The sequence below is a fragment of the Macrobrachium rosenbergii genome, chromosome 42, assembly GCF_040412425.1.
Source record: "Macrobrachium rosenbergii isolate ZJJX-2024 chromosome 42, ASM4041242v1, whole genome shotgun sequence".
In the NCBI taxonomy this organism is placed as follows: Eukaryota; Metazoa; Arthropoda; class Malacostraca; order Decapoda; family Palaemonidae; genus Macrobrachium; species Macrobrachium rosenbergii.
In genome coordinates this window covers 8,038,195-8,064,870 of record NC_089782.1, presented here as the reverse complement: position 1 = coordinate 8,064,870, position 26,676 = coordinate 8,038,195, and the positions used below count along the sequence as shown (strand labels likewise).

Below are 26,676 nucleotides of genomic sequence, written 5' to 3'. Positions count from 1 at the left end.
CAGAAATCTTTACACGATCAAAACTGGGTAATTATGACTGGCATGTTTTTTAAAAATAAAACGAAAAAACCAGCAATTGTTATTTCCGACCTGTCAACACTAACCCAAAGCAACGTGCTCTCTTATCTGAACTGATGACAGATGACACATTTGGTCTAAAACTCGTAACTCTCTCTTCAGCTATTATGCTTTATCAAGAAAGATATTATTAATTCTAAATCACGCTGTTAATTTAATTAAAGCATTAATTCTTTTGAGATCTGACACTACCTATAATATTTCAACAATCACTATCATTACACATAATACATAATAAATGAAAGAGTAAATATATCAAAATTATAGGAGGATATATGTATTACAAGGCAGGTCGCCAAATGTTATGGGCCCACGCCCATCAAACATACACAAGTCTCTTAAAATACAAATAAAGTCACTAACGACCAAGTCCACAATGGGTGGAATGGCCGCAACAGAGTGTACAGAGATGAAATCAAGGAGGATAAAGTAAACCAAAAATAAAACCTTAATATTTAATACAAACTTTTAGAAAGAAATGACCACTGAGCCTCTTACAAAAATACATTAAATAAACACAAAAATCAACCCACACACTGAAAACATTGAATAACAAACACACTTACACCAAATTAAGACAGACTATGCAATTACACTTTAAAGAGAGGGTCCTGAAAGTAATAGAATGTCGAAAAGTCAGAATAACCTAACTTATTACAGACTAAATCACCAACGAAAAATAAATTGCTTCCCTTAAGTGAGCTACAAACAGAAGAAGTGGCTAACGCAGCCTTCAAATCACGGGTCGAGGATAATAATATATTTTCTTGAGACCTTACCAAATGTAAGAGAGGTCCCCTTGGCTTAATAACTGGGCCAAGGGCACAGACCGAAGAGTAAATCACTATATTTCGCAAGACAATCCACGGATACGGCCGTCCGACAGGTAATCAATCACTTTTACGTCGCAAGACGATCAACGGACACGGCCGACCGACAGGAAATCACACCTTACCAGTTGGCAGAGAGGTCCCCTTGGCTTAATCACTGAACCAAGGGCGAGGCTGAATAATGAATCAATCTCCCAAAGGAGGACAGCAGCAGCAACTGAAGAGAGGCAGGTATCGTAATCCAGAGTTAATAATCCAAGCCCTCACAATAATAATGGTCCAGAAACGACTCTCTCAGTCCTCGAGAGACAGCGCCGAATACAGCTCCGGATGAGAAGCCAAAACCACACGTGAAAAATAAAACAAGCTCATTGTAATTAAAACTATACAACAAGTCAGAAATGTCGGAGGAGAAACAGGGTCATTACGTTCCAAAGAATAATTACTCCCCCAAAGTGGATTATTCAAAACAATTAATTTATGTTAAAATTTAACACATGCTGACACCTCCTCACCCAACAAAAAAGAAAATTTTCCTGAAAATTTTTTCTACAAAATATTGAACTTAACTCATAATTTAAAGAAATATATTAAAATGCTAATATCAAAAGCAAACATAGCAATTCAATCTATATGAAATAAAGCAGGGACAATAAGAAAAATTAAAGTCTAATGACAAAACTCAAAAAGTGATTAAAAATACTATATCACATTGCCGGCAAAAATAGATTAGGGATAGTGGCAAAAAAAAAAAAAATTTGTACCACTTTCAATACAGTCAACAGATATCAAATCTTAACCTTAATACTAAGACTTAAAACTAATACAAGTAAATAACTTATAGTGACCACGCCAAAAATAACATCAGTATCAACATACGAAGAAATGGTAATATCCCCATGAACTCTGCAAGTGGGCGGTGGGCACAGGTTAACAGAGCAGCAATGTTAACAAGACTAACCTATTATTAGACTAAACCTAGATAACCGACAACAAAAAATATAAATCGACCACGTGGGGCTAGATGTTACCTCAACCAAGGTCTGCTCATACACCAACCTGTAGCGCCTAAAAAACGGCCGTGCTGTGCTAGAGATTACGTGAGCCGTGACTATAGCTAGAAGTGAAAACACAAATATCAGTCAGAAACAAAATAAGGACCAAAACCTTAATAGATTAACCTTAACTTAGTCTAGGTCACCCACTCATTCACCAGCCTGTGGCGCCTAAAAAACGACACATGTTGTGCTACAGGCCGTGACCGTGACCTATCTAAGCTAATAAAGAAAAAAAGAATTAATGCGGACCATTGGCATAAACAAAGAACAGGGACATAACAGTATATGGTTAATGATTTATAAAAACTAACCATCAATTACCAAAAAAAAAAAAAAAAACGCTACACACTGTCCACATATCAGTTACAACACACTGTGTTGGCCCATACACAACTACTTTCAAAAATGCCTCTACACTTCAGAAACGTCCTCACACTAAACGGGTTTGGAGTAAATACACACATCATTAATGGACATACACGAGACAATGGCAACACCTTAAAATTAACCTGGACATACACAAAACAATGGTAACACCTTAAAATTAACCTCCACCAACAACACATACTAAAGTAAACAGAAATCAAAAGTACCCTTAACCACTCTTAATCAAAGACGACACCGAAGAAAAACCTGCAAATCACGACATTTAACATCTTAATCTTAAATACTTAATCCTAAATTATTTCATAAACAAAACAAACGCCTGACACAACATTATTACAACACACCTGGAAACAACACACCTGGAAACCTGTACATTCGATAAATTTATAGGATTAATCAAATCAATTAATATAAATATATACAAAACAACTTTACAAATAATAGTGTGAAGAACAAAAAGGTTTTTTCTCATATCAACCCATCGATCAGTCACTGATGCGTGACAGCGCATCAACGACAACATTACTGCCTGGAATGTGTGGCGAAATTCCATTCCAGGAGCTGGAGGCTCCAACGCATCAACCGTTGATTTTTATTCCTAAACCTGTTCAAGAAAACCAACGGATTATGATCCATTAATATTTTAATCGGAGTCCCTGTAGAGGATAAATACACCTGAAAATGATTAACAGCTAAAATTAATCCCAAAGTCTCTTTCTCTACAGTCGAGTATTTCCGTTGTGCCGGGATAACTTTTTGAAATAGGCAACAGGATGAGATACTCCATGACATCTTCCTGCAACAAAACTGTCAACCCAACATCCCACTCGCATCAGTAGCAAGTGAAGACGTCAAAATCAGGGCTTTCAATATAGGAAATTCTTTAGGACTCTTTAATTTTCAAAGGCATTTGGGCATCATTAGTCATACAAAAGTCACATTCTTGTGTACCTACTAATAAGAAATTTTTCTGACATCCCATAGACACTTCAGTATTTCAAGCCCATGCCTAATAGAGTCTACGTTTGCCTGTTTGGAGTCACTTTCCCAAATCCTACTTCGTGACCCAAATATACAACCTTTAACTTTGGCAAGCTCACTCTTTTTGAGTTTATAACCAAACCAACCTAAGTACCTGAAATAAGGCCTTAATACGTTTGAATGGGTGTCCCAGTCATCACTATAAATTATAATATCATCAATATAAACAACACACCCCTCTGACCTTGGACCAAAGTATTCATTAACCTTTGAAGGTTGCAGCGGCATTCTTCATCCCAAAAGGCATTACTTTCCATTGGTAAGAGTCCTCGCTGTGTTACAAGCGCTGACAAATCCGTGCCCGTTTGGACAGGAACTTGCCAATACCCCTTTAACAAATCAAATTTAGTTATATATTTTGAATTCCCTATCCTGTCAATACAGTCCTCTATCCTGGGTAAAGGATAACTATCAGGCTTTGTGACCTCGTTGACTTTTGCGGTTAATCAAAGCAAAGCCTGGTCTGACCATCCCTGTTTCTTTGCCAAAACAACAATTGAAGACCATGGACTGTTACCAGGTTCGATCGGCCATGTCGTAACATATAATCAACCTCTTTATCCACAACATCATTTTTAAATGGATTTAACCTGTAAGAGATTGTTTTACCGGAGTTGTGTTACCCACATCCACATCATGTTCAAGGACAGTGGTCTATCCTGGATCATCGAAAATAAATCATATAACTAAAACTAACTTTTTCAGATCCTGTTCTACTAAATTCAAATGTGAAACATTTCTGAAAAATTTTCTAAGAATGTTCATTATCGTGCAAAGCCATTCAGCACCATCAAAACAATCATCATCAAAATTACTCACGTCTGGAAAAGAAAAAATTAATACCATTACACTTTGTAGTATCTTAACTAATGCCACGGGAATACTTTGTCACGACAGCACATAAGCTTTAAACATATTTGTGACACAACAGGTAGGGTCTCCTCCTTTCAGGAGTTTCAACTAAATAATTAACATCACTTACTTTCTTTAAAATTTTCCACGGTCCTGAAAATGAAGCCTTTAAAGGGTTTCCTGGAATGGGAAGCAATGCCAAAACATTATCACCCACTTCAAAATTACGCTCCTTAGTCTTTCTGTCAAAAGTGTTTCATTTTTCTTTTTGGCTACACAATGGTACCAAGCAAACTTCAAGCCTTCGTTAATTTATCACCCAAATTACTAACATAATCTAATAAATTTATACCAGAGGCGTCCCCTCCCAAGATTCACAGACCCATCCAATGGACCACGCACGTGACCAAAAATAAGTGGGCAAAATCCTAAAGATTGACTCGGCATTGACCGAAATGCAAATAATAAATAAGGTAGTTCCTTATCATTCGGAACCATTAACCAAACAATACTTTTATCATCGACTTCATGGTTTGATGAAATCGTTCCAAAACACCTTGACTTTCAGGATGGTACGGAGAAGAAGTCACATGTTTTAATTTTTAATTCCAACCATCTTCTCCTAAATAATTTATAGAAAAATTAGACCCACAATCAGACTAGGAATTACCTTGGGCATTCCAGACCGCAATTGCTGAAAAATTCAATTAACACCAACAATTTTAACGGTTTTTACATTTCGTAGTGGTATTGCCTCGGGATATCGAGACATCCTATCCATAATTGTTAAAATATACTGATTGCCACTACAGGTTTTTCGGCAGAGAGGACCAGCCACGTCAATAATTACCTCTGAAAGGTTCAGAAACAACAGGAATAGGATGTAATGGTGCCTTTGGAATTGGCTGATTAGGCTTCCCGACCTTTTGACATGCATCACAACTATTTACAAATTTTTTAACATCATCTTTCATCTTAGGCCAAAAATAACTTTCACACAATTTACGAGTAGTTTTGAAAACACCAAAATGACCAGCCAAACCATTTCATGGGCAATGTCATTAACTCCTTTCGATAAACAAAAGGAACCACAACCTGTTTGCTGAATTCTAGCCTGTGTTAATGGCATCAAAAGGTCTACTTATTCTATACAAAATATTATTAATTATCTTAAATCGAGGGACAGTCAAATCAGTAATTTCGCCAGACTCAACTGCGGAGTCTTTAAAATCTGCTTTCTGAGCTGTAATAAGTTCAGTAGTCAATTAAGTTTTATTATCAACACACCACTATCTACAACTAGCTATCACTACGATCTAAACTACTCAAATCAACATCAACTACCGACTCGGCCGAGAGTCAATACTACTAACCTTCGATCGAGTGACTACAGATATTTCATTACTGGAATTTAACACAATAGGGAAAGTTTTATTTATTAGGGCGACATCATTCCCTAACACCAAATCCACATCTTTAATAGGAAATTTATCAATAATGGCAGTTTCAAATAACCACAAAAGACGGGCATGATAAACAAAAACTCTCTCAACCGGGCAAGACCTGACTGTATCTGAAAACCATAACAAAACATATTCCTTATTTGAACATTCTAAATCAATAGGTAAGATTCTCTGAGAATTAAAGACTGAGCAGCCCCAGTGTCGCAAAATTTTAACCTTTCTTTGCTCAGTCAGCGAATTCCCAGAGCGGACAAAACTAGACAAAAATTTCTGAAAAGGGCCAGTGACTTATTGCTTGGTCATTGATTATTAGAGTTCTCAGCCACTGACTCGTTCTCATTCCTTCGAATGGCTTACCGGACGTCTTTCGGCCCTTTACGACCTTCCCAAATGCACCAACACATGCTCTTGACGTGTCCTTCTTATGACAGGAAGAAACAAGTCAAAGTTCTCAGCTTCTCTGGGTTATCTATTGGTCTGCCTATTATAGCGTTAATAGGAGTGATACGAGTCCATAATTGTCATTAGGCCTGTTATACCTGTTCTGGTTACTACTCCTGTTAAATCTCACCCAACCAGATTTCTCATTTCTGGGTACTTCCCCTATCACATTTTTATGAGAGAGGAGGTACTCATCACTTGCAATAGCCACCTCCTGCAAAGTTTCTAATTTTAACTCTTCGAGGTGTACCTTCACCTCATTAGGCACAGACCTTTTAAACTCTTCAACCAAAATTAATTCTTTTAATTTCTCAAAGTCCGTCACCTCCTTAGACTTTAACCAGTCGCCAGCAAACTGCTCTTTAGCCCACAGAGACTCTGCAGAAGTCTGCCTCTTTCCCTTCTGTAAATTACGAAAGCGTTGGCCGGTAGCTTCCGGTACCAACTCGTAAGCCTTCAAAACTATGGCCTTCACAGAATCATAATCTGAGGACAGATCTTCGTCCAAGGTAACGTAAACTTTCTGGGCCTTACCTAACAATTTACTCTGAATAAGTGGTCCAATACTCGCTTGGCCACTCCAACCTGAAACTGTTCTCTCAAAGAAACAAAAAACTCCGCCACGTTGACTTTCTGAAAAATTTAGGATAACTTTGCAGGCTTCAGTTAGATTAATACAAGGCATTGCAGACACATTATGTTGGGAAGAAACCCTATTACTCAATGCTTGCATAGCAAGTTCGTGCTGTCTCTCTCTCTCTCTCTCCTCAGCCTTCAACCTTTGGAGATCTATTTCCATTCTTTTCAACTGAATCTGCCTATCTAAAATTTCTACTGACTTTTACTTCACTCCACCTGCCTAGTCTCTGGTTACCTTCTGCCTTCATCACCTTAACCTTTTCATAAACATTAAGAAGCAACAAGCCCTTCCTAACAGACCCAGGATTTTCAGATTTCAAAAATTCTATACACCTCTAAATCAGGCTTATTCAAGTCTTAACCTGTCCTGCCACCCCCTCTCCACTCCAAGAACTCCGGGATATTCGTCAGCCATAGTAAATTAATTACACAAAGTAAATATACATAAATTATCTCACAAAATATACCCAAAAACAAACCAATACACTGAACACCAATAACCACACAAATATCCTACCATGGTCAAGAAAAAATTATAAACACCCGATCAACACAAAATATGAGAGAAAGGTATTACTATGCTGCAAACACCCCAAGAATCCACTCTATACACTCAAGTGACTACAGGTCCGACAAATCCTGCTTAAGGTCATAAATGTTATGGGCCCTTGCATCAAACATACACAAGTCTCTTAAAATACAAATAAAGTCACTATGACCAAGTCCACAATAGGTGGAGATAGCATAACAGAGTGTACAGAGATGGAATCAAGGATAAAGAAAAAGTAGAAAATAAAACCTTAATATTCAATACAAACTTTTTAGAAAAACAGCCACTGAGCCTCTTACAAATACATTAAATAAACACAAAAACCAACCACACACAAAACATCAGATACTTTCAACACCTTACACCAAATTAAGACAGACTATGCAATTACACTTTAAAAAGAGAGAGGCCTGAAAGTAATAGAATGTCGAAAAGTCAGAATAACCTAACTTATTACAGACTAAATGTTTATCAAAAAATAAATTACTTCCCTTAATTGAGCTCTAAACAGAAGTGGCTAACGCAGCCTTCAAATCACGGGTCGAGGATAATAATATATTTTCTTGAGACCTTACCAAACGTAAGAGAGGTCCCCTTGGCTTAATAAATGGGCCAAGGGCACAGACTGAAGAGTATATCACTTTAACGTCGCAAGACAATCCATGGACACGGCCGACCGACGAAATCACACCTTACCGGTTGGCAGAGATCATGGCAATCACTGGAACCAAGGGCGAGGCTGAATAATGAATCAATCTCCCAAAGGAGGACAGCAGCAGCAACTGAAGAGAGGCAGGTATCGTAATCCAGAGTTAATAATCCAAGCCCTCACAACAATAATGGTCAGAAATGACTCTCTCAGTCCTCGAGAAGACAGCGCGAATACAGCTCGGATGAGAAGCCAAAACCACACGTGAAAAATGAAACAAGCTCATTGTAATTAAACTATACAACAAGTCAGAAGTAATATGGGGAGGAGGAAACAGGGTCATTACGTTCCAAAGAATAATTACTGTAAGTGGCTTATTCAAAACAAATTAATTTATGTTAAATTTAACACATACTGACAATATATATATATATATATATATATATATATATTAGTAGATCTATAGTGTGTGTAGAGAGATATATATATATATATATATATATATATATATATATATATATATATATATATATATATATATAGTCTCTGTAATTGGGCGGCTGCTTGAAACCTTAGCTTAATGATAAATAATATTGCCAAGACCAGGAAGAACACTTTATTACACGAGCTTTGAGGCATGAAACCTCATCATCAGGCTGAAAAAACAGACAAGGATGAGAATCAATAAAATTACAATAAAATGAATTGTCATAATAAATCTTCAGCAAAAATACTAACGAAATATATAAAATGAACAAGTAAATACAAGCTAAAAGGGTGAGACGTAAAATAACAAAAAAATTAAAAACACAAACATAAAAATATGAAAATAAAAATAAGGTGAAATGTAAACAAACGACCACTCACAAAGTAAAATATTTAACGACCTAATTGAGTACCTACTATGAAATTACACGATAGCTAGTTGAATACCAGACGAGTTGTTGTTCAATTCCGGCTTCATCTTTTAATATATATATATATATATATATATATATATATATATATATATATATATATATATATATATATATATATATATATATATATATATATATATATATATATATACAACCCTTCATTTAAAGTTTGGAAAATATAGCAGTGGATTTTGGTCATAGCCTGATAAGGAAGGGCGAGAGAAATAGAGGCCCCTCCCTTAATTTTTTAATTGCTTTGTATCCCTTTTCAACTTTCTCTTCTTAAATTAAACCTATGACTGCGGGAGACTTTTGTTTACAGAGACACGAGGTGAGCTGGGAAGGGAGATTAAGAGAAAAAGACAGCTGGCCTGCACCTGGGACTTAGTTATAGATGAAACCAACCCCTGAACCGACGTCATAAAAGGGGTCTCACCGAATGGACGAGCGAGAGACACACTACTGGACGCAAGAGAGACACATCTTCAGAGAGAGCCATGCCCCATCACGTGGTCGTATCCTGTGGGGACCTCTAGTCTTCTTATCTGTGAATCCCTCGGCTTTCCTCTGCTGCCATTTCCTCGCTGAAGCCAACTTCTCTCCAAGGTAAAGTGATCTGCTGCAAAAGTTCTTCCATGTCAGTCACATTGGTTAAATTCTCGTAATCCTATTCCATCTCAAAGTGCCAGTATTTCCATATCAACCTTGCCTTGTTAGGTCAGTGTTACGCAAATGCCTGTGTTTAAATAATTACATAGAATCATGTGTTCAAGGCTTCTTGGCATCCTCAGTGCTTGCCTTGTCCTATGTAAATTTTACTGCGTCCTTACTGGCTTTTAATTTGTGGACCCCTGTCTTTACAGAGGGTTGTTAGCAGTGTAAACCTCTCTTGACTGTGCTGTGTGTCAGCATCGCCTCACCGACAGATGTACTTTCAAGTTTTCCCTGTTATAATTAACCTCTCAGGCCTTGCATGCCTGATTAGTCCATTTCATCTTCTGATATTTCATTTTATGTAAATACATGTAATCTTAAACTTACCCTGACGTGTCTACTTACAAAAACCTTGTGAGCAGAGCCCTCGGCTCCTATAAATTCTGCTTCTCCTTATGTTTTTACGATTTCCTGAATCAACAGCAGTCAGATTTTATATGAAAATAGAGGTAAGTGATGAAATCATTCATTTAGGGTCTATAACTGGCTCATGGTAGGCATTTCCCCAGGAAAAATTGTAAAAAATGGCGACCTCTCCTTAGATCTCGCAATCTGCACGTTGCAGAATAAATCCTTGTTCCCTTGCAACTTGCCATATCAGCGACTAGCGAAGCTAGGCTGGGCACAAGACAAGGAAACGATTCTTTTTGCGTAAATTCCCCATGCGCAGAGTCAAGGAGTTTCCACACAGTGAGTATTTTCATTTTATGTTAGGATAGGAAGCGAAATTGTGACTGAAAATAGAAATAAGGAAACGTTAGGCAAGTGCATGCAATCCACTCATCGAGAAGAGAGAGTTAGTATCCGTTAAACAAGTTTTGATAGCCCCTGCATGAGGGCTTGCATGTTTTTCACATAGGCAAGCTAGGGACTTGCGAAGTGTTGAAAATAAAAAAGGAAATAGGGTTCGTATTTCCTCCCTGTGTCATCCAGACAAATTTGTCAACTTGGAATAGCTAGGCACATGTCTTAGATCCCACGTGGGTAAATCAGCAAATTTCCGTATTGCTGGTATTCAGAGTTTAATCTCTCTCTCTCTCTCTCTCTCTCTCTCTCTCTCTCTCTCTCTCTCTCTCTCTCTCTCTCTCTCTCTCAGAGGTTAGGAATCTGTTAGGCAAACTGTAGAGTAAGATTTCAGAAAGCATAAAATTTATTTGCTTCATATTTTATTTGTAAACATTCCTCCGCACAGCACAGTACTTTTGATAAATTCTGTTTTACTTTAAAGGATTCCCGCTATTTCGTTCATAAGCGTAAGGAACTTTTTTTTTCTCTTTGTTTATTTGTGGTTATCTTTTGTTTTGCTTAAAAGGTCCTCTGTGACTGCGGGGCCTTCATGTTGTTCCCAGGGAAATTTTGGGTAAGCCTAAGAAAAACTTTATCTTCTTAACAAACCATAAGCTGATAGTGAAGAGATATTACCCCTGGTATTTGCTAAAACATCACCCCATGATGGGTGCCTACCATTCATGTCTCCAAGTAATAAGAATGGTTGAGGGAGTTGGTGTATTACTGTGGTAAGATTGTAAAGTTCCCGCTCAACACGTTCTCTGTAATGAACATCCCATTTTCTGCTGTGCCTTCACATTCGACCTAGGGTCGGACGAACACAAATTATTATTATTATATTGTGAATTGTATATTTTATTGTCTGTTCGAGTGACCATGCATTATGTATATTATGTAACAGAGTATTTTTATAACAGACCAGACGTTGTTAATCATTATGTTTTCTGTATGTAACTGTCCTGTTTTTGTAGAGAAATAGTTTGACCTCAGGTCACCTGTAAATCTTTGTACCCGTGGTCTCTGTGTTATACGCAGACGTCCGCACGCCGCTTTATAAGCGGGTCGCTTCATCAATAAACCAGTTGCGGGCTGCTCTAGGAGCAAGAGCCCGTGCTGGCACAAGGCCAGCTAAATCTAAAACAACAACAACATCAATAAACCATGGGTACGGGCTGCTCTAGGAGCAAGAGCCCGTGCTGGCACAAGGCCAGCTAAATCTAAAACAACAACAACATCAATAAACCATGGGTACGGGCTGCTCTAGGAGCAAGAGCCCGTGCTGGCACAAGGCCAGCTAAATCTAAAACAACAACAACATCAATAAACCAGCAGTACTTGTCTTCTTGCTCATTATTTCGCACCTCTCTCACTAGATCGCCACATGTAATGTTTTCATTGGGGGCCAAGTATATACTGTAGAGCAAATAGTATAACTTCTCCCAATGTCAATTTGTACAGCCACTGCTTGCGGAGGAGTACGTAAACTAAAGGGCATTTGTGGGATATCGTGGCAAACATAAATGATGCTCCCACCATGGCTCCCCATTTGTTGGTCATAAGGAGTCCTTTAACTAACATATCCCCTTGGACAAGGAGTATTGGTGTCCAGCTTGCTCTCTTGTAGACAAACAGTAATAGAAGGGTATTCATGGATGAGTAGTTTAAGCTCTTCATATTGAGCCCTCAGATCTTGACAATTCCATTGTAAGATGTTAGACACGAAAATGGTTTGTTTTTTGGAAGAGACTCTGGAAGAGGTCTTTTCATTAGCAATTTTTGGATTACATAAATTTTCTGGATTAAATTTTGATTTTGATATCTTGGTCTTCGCACTAATCTGTTTTTTTTATTCTTTAGTGATCTGGCTAGAAGACCAATGAACATCAGCAATGACTTTGTGAATGATTAAGTCATTTGATTCATTGTCAATTAAAAAAATGACTTTATATCTATTAGATATTTTGGTTTTATGACCTTGGGGAGAAAGTGACGGAGGTCTCTCTCTTTTACGGTAGAATGGGGAGCTACCTGGTCTAGACACCTCCCCCTTTATTGGTGATTCTGGCAGTTCCTCAGAATGTTTGTCCTCTCCTAAGTTAGGCAGAGGTACTGCCCTAGAGAGGTACGTAGATTTGTCTATGGGGGGAGGGGAAGATTGTAAAGAAGGCAGTGCATCTGAATTGAGGGGCGTTGGTAAAATCCTTTGGGGTAGTGAGCTTGCCTTGACATGCACTTTCCTTACTTTGGACAGTTTTTTGATAGGCCTGGATGACCCTCTTTCAACCTTACAAAATGGTGAATTTGTTGGCAAGAGAAAATTAGGTTTTTCTTTTAATGCTTTTGCATAATTTCGGGTTTTGTTCATTAGGCGTTTGGATTACAAACAGTGATGTGTCTGCATTAGACTTGCTAAGCGCTGCTTCTTCAATTTTGAAATTTGGACATATCCTCTCACTCGGTTTATTGTCTGTACCCAATTTAAGCATTTTGCATCAAGCATGCAGTCCCCATGCTCAGCTCTAGAACAGTTATTGCACACTTTATCATTTTTACAGGCTTTCGATGGGTGTCCAAATTTGAAACAACTGAAAAATTGCAAGGGCTTCTGTTTGAAGGTCTTAAGTCCTACTCTTTACCCTTCTATGTCTACATACAGAGGTATTTCTGGATCTTCAAATGTCAATATAACAACTGATCTTTTGGGAACATTATGTATCACCCAGACTTCTTTTGGACTCATATCTAGAATTTCTTCTTCGTTAAAATCATGCAAATCTCTATTAAATACCACTCCTCTGCCATAACTAAAGTTAAGGTGAGGATTGATGTGCATGGCAATTTCCTTATCTGTTTTTAAATGACTGAGCATAACAGATTGTGTCTTTGACTTTGCATGAGTTAGGACAGTCTATTTTCCAAATCGTGTAATGTCTCCAGATTTAATGAAACCTACTTTCTTCTGAAGATATCTGCTGGTCTTAAAAAGATGAGAATTTTCTACTTTAGCAGCTGCCAGAAGCCACATGGGGGTTTTGGTTTCCTTTCTTTTACCCCTTCCGATTCAGATTTTGTAGGATCTTTTGCATACCAGTCACTGGGTCTATAAGATTTTAGTTCTGAGGAACCTTCTCACAGAGGGGCCCCTTTGATGTTAGATTCATTTAACGTGATGTTATGCAAGTTGTAACTTGCATGGATGGCCTCTTCACTGTTTGTGAAATACATCCAACCCTCCCATTCCTCATTTTCTTCCATAAAATTCATCTTGATTTCCTTAATTACTCCATGGCATTCAAACATTCTGGTTATGATTTCATAATTAGTATCCAATAGTAAGGAAGTAAGATGGAGAACATTTTATTTGTTAGTTGTGACTGATTTCTTCAAGTTTTCCTTTTTTGATGATGTGGAACTAGAAACGTCTTTTTCTGGATTCTTTTTCTTATCAGGAGCATGTACCACTGAATTTGAGGGCTTGTCAGACTTATCTACATTATTTACAACTTTTTGGTCAATGGGGGTATTGCAAGAGTCATTCACAACAGGTCCAGAGTTTGTCAACAGTGCCAAAAGTGTGCCATCAAAGGGCCCAGGGGTACTCGAATCTTTATAACTACTAAACATGAAGATTTGATGGAAAAAATAAAATAAACCTGAAAACCTTAAAAACATATCAACTTTTCATGGAGTTTATTCTTCCACCAATGGCACAAGTGAGAACCGGCTCCCAAATGTCCGCCCCCCTACCCTACCCAACAGGGGATGGCACAACACGATTAGAGTGGCCCATGTGTAAGCCAAACCTGCTTGCTAGGACTGAGAGTATTAAAAGAATACTATCGTCCCCACCCTAATCGGTTGAAACATTATCGGTTACTTGATGGTCCTACCACAATTCCCACTATTTAGCTTCGAATATAAACCCAATCTCAGCTATGATATCTTTTCCTATTTAAAGGTCCAATAAATTTGAGCAAAATAGGAAAATTTCACAAAAATTCATCCAAAAAAATATATAATGATATATAGGACTCTTGGACTCAAACCTGGGAACAAATCCCTGGGGTTCAAGAGCCCCCTCACCACGTCAAGGTGGTCCCACATCGAGGGGTAATCCAAGACGAAAACAAACACACAGACATGGGGAAGGAAAAACCAAACTGTATGTGGACACATGCACTCAGCAAGAACACATGCACGCACATTCGCAAAATGTATCAAAAGGCCACTTGAAAACGAAACAGTTACAACTCTCATTAGTAACATATCACGTTAGGTTACATTGACTACGGGCATCACTACTTTAACATACAAAATTTGGAAAATAACAAAATAATGTCTCTTGCAGTAGATCCTTGTAATTGCAATCCAGCAGTGTATATCAGTGAAACAGGGGAATTGGACTCATCTATCATCACGTCAAGGTTACATAGATTTGAGCTGACATACTGCTTTTAACTTTCCTGGAATGCTGTCTTCATTTAAAACACTTCAAATCGAAGACACTGACCGATGACAGTAACATTTCAGCAGTTAAATAGTTAACTTAAACATGGGACCTACACAATTAACAACAATATATTTATTTTCACCTCAGACAAAACAACCTTCCCACAGCATCCGTAAACGTCTATTTATATTATGATTTTCCAGAAACATTTATTGCATACCTCCGTGCACGTCTCCCTATACTGCACAACACCTCCAAAAGTCGTCTTTACCTTAACCCTGAAGCAAAGCAGTTATTTAACATCATTAAGATTCGTAAATTACACATACTAGGAGCAGCCTTTCACAGTGAAAATCATTGGCAGAGGAAAATGAACACCTGGCTTCATAATTGCAAACGAAAAACTCATATAATTCAATTACTAAACTAAATAGCACAAAGCAATAACCTACGTTCAGACCATTTTTCAGTCATAGGTAAACTCCAGGGAAAACTATTTATACATAAAGAAATTATATAAAACATAAAAAGTAAGCAGGTAGATGAATGCGGGAAAGCTTTTACGACGGAAATGTTTACTCCTTTAACGATTTGTTCCTAGTTTATTTCAGACATAATAGCGTCTTGAAATTCATTTTTCCACAGTAGTTTCAAGTAACAGCAGACGTAGAAAAAATATTTATTCTCATTTCAAAATTATTTTGGGTTATCCTTCATTGGTCTGCGTTAGATTGTAATACAACACATGTCATTTTCCATCTTATGCTACAGAGCTGCTGTCTGGCTTATTGCGGTCGAAACTGAAGGGGATCTGGTTTACGCAATACAAGCGAACTGGCAGGAACATCGGCTCTTCAGGATTTGAACATGCGTTCGTCGGAGAACTTAAGGGAGGGAAAGTCTCGGGCTTCCACAACTGGCTGAATTTCAGGAAGGAAGAGCAAGACGGTGACCTCGACATACAAGGGACACATGAAAAGAGTCAGTCTCAATGGCAAGGTAGGAAGAATAGTGCTTTTGTAAGCATTAAGTTAAAATGTTGCACATTTCAGTTTTTTACTCACTTCTGTATATTTTCTACGACAGCATTCCGAAGACGACAACTGTTATCTAAAGCATATTGCAATGAAACTCGTCGAACTGTTTTACATACTCACTGACGGTTTGGTTTCATGCATCATGCATTGCAGTTATTCTTAAATGACAAGTCAGTCATGAGGTCTTTATTAAATCAGAGTGTTCGCAATAACAACCACTATATCCCATAAGAAAATAAAAGTTTTCGGAATTTCTGATGAGGTTCTTAGTTAAGCAGACTAGAGAGAACAGTTTTCCTGTATAATATGTGTCCTCTTCCTTTCAGGTTTTGGGGATTTTGCACTTAGGTGAAAGAACAATCCACGTTGATTTTTTTCAGCGATGTTTAATAGTATCTCATTGATTATGATGGAATGACTTCTATCTTTAAGCAGTGGGCATCAAAACATTAATGAATGTATCATGGCATGACTGTCATGCAGAAAACATGCTTAATCTTCCTTCGGGTATTCTTAGTCACACGGCTGTTTTAGCTTGTAGAAATGATACCATTACTTTGGTTATGTCAGACCCTGTACACAAACTTGAAATTCTCAAATTCAGGTTAATTTACTGGGAAAAAGATGGCTTACCATACAATTGCCATAAGATGACAGAGCAAGAGAGTCCCCCAGTCGAAAACTTAGAATGAATTTTGTTAACAATCCATAAAGGATATGGTTTTGAAATTGTCTGTTACTATAAAAAAATGAACAAACACACTTATGGGACCAGCTTAACAGACAACTGACTTGCGAAGCAAGATTCAACAGAATCTGAAGAACTTAAAAATAAAAAAACTGAAAATAGAGTAAATGAAAGAAAATGAACTAACTTGCATACGATAAAAGCAATTCATGTCAGCAAACATGGTGCATGGCATATCCAAGGTAGCATTACAGTTCCTCTCAAACTTGAGAGTTTTCGCCATCTATACTGTACTACTGTACTACCTAGAGTTTAACACGCATTATTTCTTGGGGTGCAGGTACTAAAGGTATCAGTGGAAATGCCCTTTTTAAGCAGAGCTTCTGGAAGATGGCCAACAAAATATCTTACGTAAGTGGTCTAAGTCAAAATAACCAAGGTCAGGACTGAGTGGGCCACAAATCTGAGAGACTTTTGCTAAGAGATAAAGATCCTGTGAAGCTGCTGACGTCTTGTAAAGAGTATAAATTCATATAATAGCACAGCAAAAGATCCAAAGGAAATATCTGTTTATGCAGAACACCTTGTGGAGAATATTTAGCTTTTTAGACTCGGATAGATTTTTACTGGCACACGACCCTGATTTCTCTGTATAGGTCTATTTGCTAAGTCATCAGTGGTCATTGCCTTGTTTTTTTTAGGTCTCATGAGGGTGGAGAGGGGTCTTGTATGCTAACTGCGTAATTGTATGTTTGGTCTCTAGGACATTATCTGCATGTGAAATTACCTATTTCTTGCCTTTGCTGTTCGTTGGCAACCTTTAAACATTCACATCTTTAATGCTTAGCATTGTAAAACATTTAGACTTAGCATCTACAGTATTACTCACACAATGCATGTAAGGCCCTAGTTAGAGTTTGATTTGGTGGCTCTCCTCACCTTAACTCTTGTCAGAGCATGAGCCTTCACAAACATAATGTGTTTGTCATATTATTTAACACATCCATTATCAATTTTATTTAGTTGTAGCTACGTTACTTACATGATACCAGTGACAGCCAGACATGTTTTATACTTCTATGGAAAAGTACAATAAAGTGAGGACTAGTATTAATTTGCATTTCTGCGTCTTAATATTCACCAGTACTATTTGGTGACATACTGAGTGTGATGTACTAAACAATAGCAAAATAAACCAACAGAAAACCCATTTAATATAAAGAAGTTAACCATTTTAATTGGTTTTGGTTTAAAAAAAAATTGCAATTCGCAAAGGCGCACAGCAGCAATCAATGGCGCTGTTAAAACAATATTATGTGTTTGCATAATGCCCACTGACATATCACGTAATATAGAAATAAATACTTTTCAATCGCTCTTTGGCACCTGTTGGTGACTATTGGATTATGCATTAAGTTTGTTCTAATCAACATAGTTGAGCCTCATACCTTAGTGTTACACTATTAACCGATGCGTTCTGGTTTGTTGATAAGGCTATAGTAGCAACTGCATACCCAGCTATAGCTTATGAAGAACTGCAAGAAGAAGAGCATCATATGAATATTGAACTATTTTATTTTCTGTTCCAATAATCATGTCTCTTGGGGCATTATTGGTCTGTAAAGAAGCTCGGAACTTACGTCTTTTTAACTTAAGTAAAACAGGTTCAGGTTGCAGCTTGTGATAATAAGTACACTACTTTCAAAACACACTTTTCAGAATTATAAAGCACAAGTTAAAAGGTCATAATTAAAGACAATGTTGATATTGTTAATACCTGGAGAACTGCAGGATTATCACAGTATAGTTTAAACATATATGCTGCAGTAACCCAACTTGATAAACTTATATTTATAGCCAGTTAGCTACTGAAGTTTTCATAGCACATTTCGTTTTCTAAGTGTTCTTTGAACTTAACAGTCTTAGGGTGGTATGACTTATTTCTTGAGGGATACACCTGGTTTTGTCATTCCATGGTTTAGTCTCTAAGTGGTTTTTATTGTTTATCCTCCAAAAACATTTTGTTTAAGAAAAGCCATTCTAAACTTTGCAGTATATATACTTATTTGGAAAGCAATACGTGTTTAGCGGGCATTATCAAACTACCTAGTGAGCTGCCCAGCAATGTCAAGACAGCGAAAAATCCTCCAAGACTTCCCTGAAGTTGTTCTTGCTATGCAAATTCATCAACTAAGTGTGTCTTTAAGAGCAATTCAAATAACACCCAAATAAAGACGATCCAACAGGTCCACCAAATCGAGGGCCGATCCTCTCTCGGAGTCGTGTCCAAAGCTTTCCCCCGCGGGATCAGCGTAACACCACCCGACCTCACCTTTCGTAATGGGAGAAACATTTAATGTATACAACGGTCCTTCAACCACACAATTACCATTCGAACAACTCATTTGCGTCCTCCAGTACAATAACTTTACAATAATATAAAGGTAAATACAGTACATTTATTAACAGAGTCAAACCCTAATGTATACAAAATAATAGATGTTCTCAATAAATGTTTACAATTAATCTTAGAACAATTATCAAAGCAAAATTAGCAAAAGGGTAAATGAGAGTGGGAACGAAAACTATATAGGCTTAATATACTATCTGTAATTATACAAAATTACCTGTATATAAGAAAGCAAGAAAAGTACAGGGATGATCCACTGCTACGAATACCTGATTTATACAAATTTCCATAACAATGAGGATGCTCATTTTAAATTAGAATGAAGTCATTGACATTTTGATCAGGGTCTGATGCCTTGTCACCTTCATCTTTGACCTCTTTATGTCTGTATTCCAAGAAAATTAGGAAATTCATCTTTATCAAACACGGCTACTATTTCAGCCACATCTCCATCTCAGTTTTTCATCAGAATACTATTCATCCCACAGTTGAAGTATATCCTAATCTCCCCATTGGAATGTGGATCCCATATCTTGAGAAAGAAAGGGATGACTTCAGCGGTGCAAAATTCTTTGTACTGGCCCTTTATAGGGGTCAACTGAATATCTGTTATGTCTAACACTTTCCACTCTACCATACATTGATAAGATTCTGATAGAAATAACATCCTCAGTTCCAAAAGGAAAACTCAGAGCATATCAATTAGCAACATATTTGTACAGTATATCTTATTCAGATTCTTCACTATTGTTGAGATGATTTCCTGTGTGATTGTTTCGGTCTTCAAATTTCCTCACTATCTGTTCACATAAACTGTTCAAAGCCTTTTCAGTCCCTAACCTCTCTCTCTCTCTCTCTTCTGTATTCTAACAATAGCATCAAAACTAACTCCCATATTCTCCAAAGGACTGGTACTCACCCAATAAATGCTACCATATTCACTAAATTCCCGCCGAAAGGAGGCTTTTCTCCTAATAAGAACGAAATGATTACCCATTGTCCATGATATTACTGCTCACAACACTATTTACACGAGTAGCTGCAGGTGAAAACCCAAAGACATTCTGAGGCACGTAAAAAAAGCCAGTATCACTGGTCTATGGGTCAGTGATTTAGTCTCTCGTGTTTATTTATTAATATCGAGCACTTCATGTAAAACGTCTCATGGAACAGCACATACTCATGAACGTGGCACACCGTAATCACGTGAGACAGCAAGGCATCATTTATTGTTAAGTCATGGGGGAATGTTGGAGGTTGGAGACCTCTGGTTATTACCGTGGTTATTACTGTACTCATTTATTTTCATATTCAAATTCCAAGTCGTGTCGTTGCGCTACTGGCGCAATTTCATCGTACTTACAATGGTGGTCTTCATTATTTGATTGAGTACCAGCTCCATAGACTCATTCCTGACTTTGAAGTGATTGTCTGGACTGAGTTGGGTGTGCACATGTTAAGGATGTTGTTATTATGTGTTTGCTGAATGACTGGAATGAGTAAGTTGTAAGATGCTAATGTGTCAGCGTTGGTTTCCTTGATGGTGAAGTTAGTGTTAGTGTGCTCCCTGAGGACTTGGGAAGAAGTGTGCGACTTTAACTCGTTAATGGGTTAGGGAGTTGAATCATGAAATGAGTTTCAGGGGAAAGATTTTATTTGTAAATACATCTGATGACAACTTCAGAGTCTTATTTCTGCAAATTGAAGTATTTCTGTCTTCTAAATTTCCCAATCAGTCCATTATAGGGGAGGGGTTCAGGATGAGTTAAGTATACCTTAGTTTAACCAGACCACTGAGCTGATTAACAGCTCTCCCAGGGCTGACCCGAAGGATTAGATTTATTTTACACCGTTAATACAAAAGGGAAGGGGTTTGGCTGCTGGTAGGGCAATGGAGGTGAGAGTGAATTTCCCTTTCTGGCTTTTTCAACTCACCCTTAACCCTTTATTTGCCAGGTGAAAACTCGCAACCAGGAACTCCAGGTAGGGGACTGAAAGACCCCAGCTTAATTGGTGGATTTCTAATTTGTGCACAAAGTTACAGATTATGAATTTTGTTTATATATTCCCCAGGACATGGTGCGTGGAGCCAATCCACCATGCATCCTTTGTGTGTGTGTGTTTGCTAGCTAATGAAAAAAATTAAGAATGTTTTGTGGTCAATACTGGCGCTTTAAAGGTTCACAGTCATGGTCACCTGATAAATCACCGCAAGTGTCATTATCACCATCAGTGACACGATCAATAATATCTAAAACCTGAGAAAAATTGTTATACAAAATGTTAAGTAGGACACCAAACGACCCCAATGAAGGCAGCTGTCTTGTAACTCCTAACTATATATTTTCCAAACTTTACGGGCATAAAAACTGGGCAAGTGCAAATATATTCATTGATGGTCATAACCCTAAAGTAATAAGTAGATGAATGACGTTATTAAAAATGTATTGGGCCAAACGGCCCCACGTGGCATATGACGCGTTAAGTGTACCTCTAATAGGCCACAAATTGGAGACTGCACGGTAATGGCCTGGCCTGGCAGACTTAGTGGTGTCCAAGCGAACAATGTTACCACTACATGAGCCTCCAGTTCTCTCGCATTTCTTGGTATGATGATCAAATGTAAAGATTTCAAAAGACTGGGGAATATTACAAAATCTCTTCTGGCTGAACTTATCTGGCTTCAGAGCATTGTTGAGAAGTGTAATTTCATTTATAAGAGCGAATTGTGCACCAGTCACAGTTTGAAAAGTAATATGTAGTAGTTTAGTTGTTAGGGGCATTATCATAGTAAGTAGTTAAATAAGCAAACTTGAGAGTGCAATTCCGTCTAAAATCTCATTTGAGATTTCTGAGTCTGTTTTGTGCGTGAAGGGCACTAACTCCGGGAACAAAAATGGCATTTACCTGACAGAGCCAGATTACAACAGTAAAGCTGCTGTTCTTTAAGAAGTTCCTGTGTTGAAGGCTTAATGTTTTTTTAATATATTGGTGTCATCAGCAGTGATTAATGGTGCATCTGGGATTAAAAAGATACTATTGGCAAGAAGTCTGGAGGCACCTTTGCAGCTGCATCGTGAATATGACTGGTAGTTTATTCTGTGATTGAACATTTGGGGAAGTTACTCAGTTTTTTAATTTCTCAGGTGTGACGATGAGAGTACTGAACGAGTTCATCTCTCTCTTTCTATATGTGTGTGTGTATTATACACACACACACACACACACACACACACACACATATATATATATATATATATATACACACACACATATATATATATACACACACACACATATATATATATATGTTATATATATATGAAAATATATTATATATATATATATGATGTGATAATAGTCATATATATATATATATATATATATATATATATAGAGATAGAGAGAGAGAGAGAGAGAGAGAGAGAGAGAGAGAGCAATGAACTCGTAATATTAAATGCAACATATTGTCATTTTCTGTTCTCTTTTAAAACGTCGAAATTGTTCAAGGCCTATGTCTTGAACAGTATAAGAAAAAGGAAATGGACACGAATAAGCTTAAGGATAATGAGAATAATATAAGCTCTAAAGATATACTGTAATCTTTCATTTAGACTATATGTACGAGTAATAGGGTGTCTTATAGCTTAAGTCACAAGGTATACCAATCGCTACACGTGCGATACCAAGCTAATGTCGTCAACCACATGAGTATCTTTCAAATGGTTCGTTAAACAGTTACGTAAGAGATTTTTCTGCACGAGCAGACAAACGGCGAACTCTTAGTTCACTGAGCTATGAATGAAGTATAAAAGAGCTTCGCTTCTCGCCATTGTCGTTCATAGCACCTAGGACGGAATCCCGGGCTTCTGCTCCAGGCAGCTGTTGAATAGTTTCGAGCCCGCCGAAGTATCTCGACAAGGTAAGTATTTGGCATGTTATTAACGTTTTATTAAATTCTCTATTGCCAGCAAAATCGGCAACCATTATTGTAACAGTCAAGTCTCTGTTATAATATCTTTATATCGCATATGCGCCTAATACAGTACACAGTATTTAAATCAAATCATGACTAGGATCTTAAGATTTCTGCATTACACAATATAAAATATAGCTCATGAATCAAACGAGTTAACAGTTTGTTTAGTTTTATTTCTGTTTTTTGTAACGTCGTGCCAAGCATGGACTTTTTTCGTCAACAGCGACTATGATTGTTGTTAAAATGAACAATTTTTGTTCGTTTCTTATGCTGGATCTCTCGTACAACACATATCCATGATTAACTTAGTTCACCTCCCCGGCTCAGTCACTCGGTGCTTCTCTGAGGCAGCTTCTCGACTATAATTGAATGTTTAATTGGCATAACATCAAAAAGAGATACATCGTTTTGCAACGTCTTTGTTATCCATAGACTAATTAATTATCTTTTTATCCATAGACTACTTTTCTGTCTTTGTAATCCTTAGACTAATTTATAGAGTTTATTATCCATAGATTAAATGATCGTCTGTTATCCATAGACTAAATGATCTTCTGTTATCCAAAGACTAAATGATCGTAGAAATTTCATTTTCTTTTTATATAACATCAAAGGAAAAGCATCAAATTCACTGACATTACTAACTGATGTGAATCCCATTTATACTTTTCTTTTCATAAATGTAAATGATAGTTCTTATGGTTTTACAGTAGTTGTTGATGGTGTGTTATCGATAGGGTTGTCGTATAAAACAATTAATATAAGTAATCATCAGAAATGTTTTTATTTTTTCCTTTGTTGCAGATGGGTTACTGGGACGATCCATCCAAAATGGTTGGAAGCAGCCTAGAATCTACGAACCCATACGGTAACTATACCGTGGTCGACAGGGTTCCTCGAGAGCTTTTGAGTTATGTTGATGACCACTGGTATCAGTATCCTCCCATGAACCCTCTTTGGTATAGTTTGATTGGCGTATGGATGTTTGTAATGGGTACTCTTGCAGTCTCTGGTAACTTCGTCGTCATCTGGGTCTTCATGAACACCAAATCTCTGAGAACACCTTCAAACTTGTATGTAGTGAGCCTGGCTGTCTCTGACTTTTTCATGATGGCATGCATGTGTCCACCAATTTTGGTAAACTGTTACTACCAGATGTGGTCATTCAGTGGTCTCTTCTGCCAAGTCTATGCTGCCATAGGTTCAATTTGTGGAACCGCCTCCATTTGGGCCATGGTATTCATTACTTTGGATCGTTACAACGTTATTGTAAAGGGAATTGGAGGAACACCTTTGACTACCAATCGAGCTTTGTTGAACGTTCTTTTCATCTGGGCTCAGACTCTCTTCTGGTGTGTTCTTCCATTCTTCGGATACTGCAGATATGTTCCCGAAGGTAACATGACTGCCTGTGGTACCGACTACCTCACTGATGATATTTGGTACCACGTTTACCTCTGGCTCTACACTATCGATTGTTACCTCTTCCCTCTGCTCTTGATCATTTACTGCTATGCATTCATCCTGAAGGCTGTTTCAACTCATGAGAAACAGATGCGTGAGCAGGCCAAGAAGATGGGAGTCAAGTCTCTGAGAAATGACCCAGAGGCCAAAAAGACATCCAACGAATGTCGCCTTGCTAAGGTTGCTCTCACAACAGTCTCCCTTTGGTTCATTGCATGGACCCCCTATTGCATTATCAATATTGCTGGCATGCACTACAAGTCTATTGTTACTCCTCTCTTCTCCATCTGGGGTTCTGTGTTCGCCAAGGCCAATGCTGTCTACAACCCTATTGTTTATGCCATCAGCCACCCCAAGTACCGTGCTGCTATGGAGAAGAAACTACCCTGCCTAGCTTGTACAACCGAAAGGGATGAGGAATCAACGACTGTTTCTGAGACCACTTCAACCAATGAAAAGTGCTAAGCACTTTATGATGACCAGTTGACGGCCATTGCGAATCGTAATTAGGTGACGATTTAATTGCGAAGCGCAACTGGGTGATGACCGAAATGCAAATTGCACGTACGTGTCGATCGAACCGAGATACTTCTCCGACGTTGTTCGAAACAGTAATTTTAATAAATTATCTGCATCGATGATTTATTTTATTGAACAACCCTCTCCATCCAACATACACACGCGCATACACACACACACACACACACACACATATATATATATATATATATATATATATATATATATATATATATATATATATATATATATATATATATGGAGCCTCATGGCACAGTCGGTTACAGCAGCAGCTTCGGACTTCGTAGAGGTCTGTGGCTGGTTCAAATCCGCAGCCGACTGATCAGAGAGGCGGACACTTTGCTATCCGTGTAGACACCCTGGGATTATGTATGTAATCAACGGATAGGTTTGCTTAAAAGCAAATGGGTGTTACAGACTAAATATACACACAAAACAAAGCCACTCCAACATCTTCTAAAAACATAACAAACATCTTACACGTCTCGAACTCTCGACCCACCCGCGCAACAACTTCTCGCTGCTGGGAGAAAGGGCGTTGGGTCTGGTATGATACATGAACCATATGCTACCGGGGTCTAAGTGATGTCAGGTAGGGCAGCCGATCGAGACTACGGTCTACCCCAAAGCCAAATCAAAAGTCCTTCAACAGAAGGCAACGTGCTTACCCCATACAAAAATTGAAAAAACGTTAAAAGTTAAAAGAAAAGAAGAAGATATATATATATATATATATATATATATATATATATATATATATATATATATATATATATATATATGTGTGTGTGTGTGTGTGTGTGTGCATGTGTATGTGTGTATATAAATATATACACATAATTGATCAACTGAGATATACTGCACATTTACAGTATTTAGGTAAAGAAAAACATAATGGTAAAAAGGAAACAAAATTACAGAAAGATAGAAACCTATGTTAAAAATGAAAGGATACAGAAGTTGAAAATGTAGAATGATGAAGTAACAAAAGTGAAATGTCAAATACTATTAAGTAATTCATAATTAAAACATGGGCTCATTATTTTATTAATCAGAACTGCCCAAAGGCTTTCTCTTACGAAATAATTTCATTGTTATGTAAATGATACCTGGTAACATACTTGTCACACTTGCTAACAAAAACAAAGGCCCTTTTAATCACAGAATATCTCTGCCAATTAAGGTACAACGAAATTTATCCGCTTAAAATTTAATATTCAATTATGTTTTCGTTCCTACCGACCAGTTATCAACAAAAAAATCTATATCTGAGTGAATCTATAGTTGCGTTACACCACTTTATTATTCATGAAATGCTGACACATTAGAACTGCATAAGAGTTATGGTGACTTTAAGCAGCAGATTTTCCCATTGAATTTAAGTCACCGTTGATCGGGTCAACTGAAATTCCTTGATTATCCTATGGAATATTAAAGGAACAGCAGATGTACATTAACAATATTCGCAGAACCAAATAGCCATTACAAGCAGACGCGCTGGGAACGGAGGAAATTCTTTCGAAATTCATTTTTGTTCACATGTTCGTGTTGAAATTGTTTTTCGTCCAGGGGTGGGAACAACTGCTCATGCTTGAAAGTTTCAGTATTTCCCTCAAACTTTCATCCTACAGAGCAGACATGACAGCCCGGATGAAAGCTCTTGCGCTGTTCTTTGTGCCTCTCTCTTTCTCTTCTCT

At 37.6% G+C, this 26,676-nt stretch overlaps 1 protein-coding gene across 1 annotated transcript; it reads left to right on the top strand.

Annotated features, from left to right (window-relative positions):
- The first annotated feature begins 22,833 nt into the window (after positions 1-22,833).
- LOC136827927 (rhodopsin-like) lies at positions 22,834-25,077 on the top strand. The gene is made up of 2 exons (XM_067085386.1): positions 22,834-22,918; positions 23,780-25,077. Exon 2 carries the CDS (start codon positions 23,780-23,782, stop codon positions 24,902-24,904), a length of 1,125 nt encoding a protein of 374 aa, XP_066941487.1. The 5' UTR covers positions 22,834-22,918; the 3' UTR covers positions 24,905-25,077.
- Positions 25,078-26,676: the final 1,599 nt, after the last annotated feature.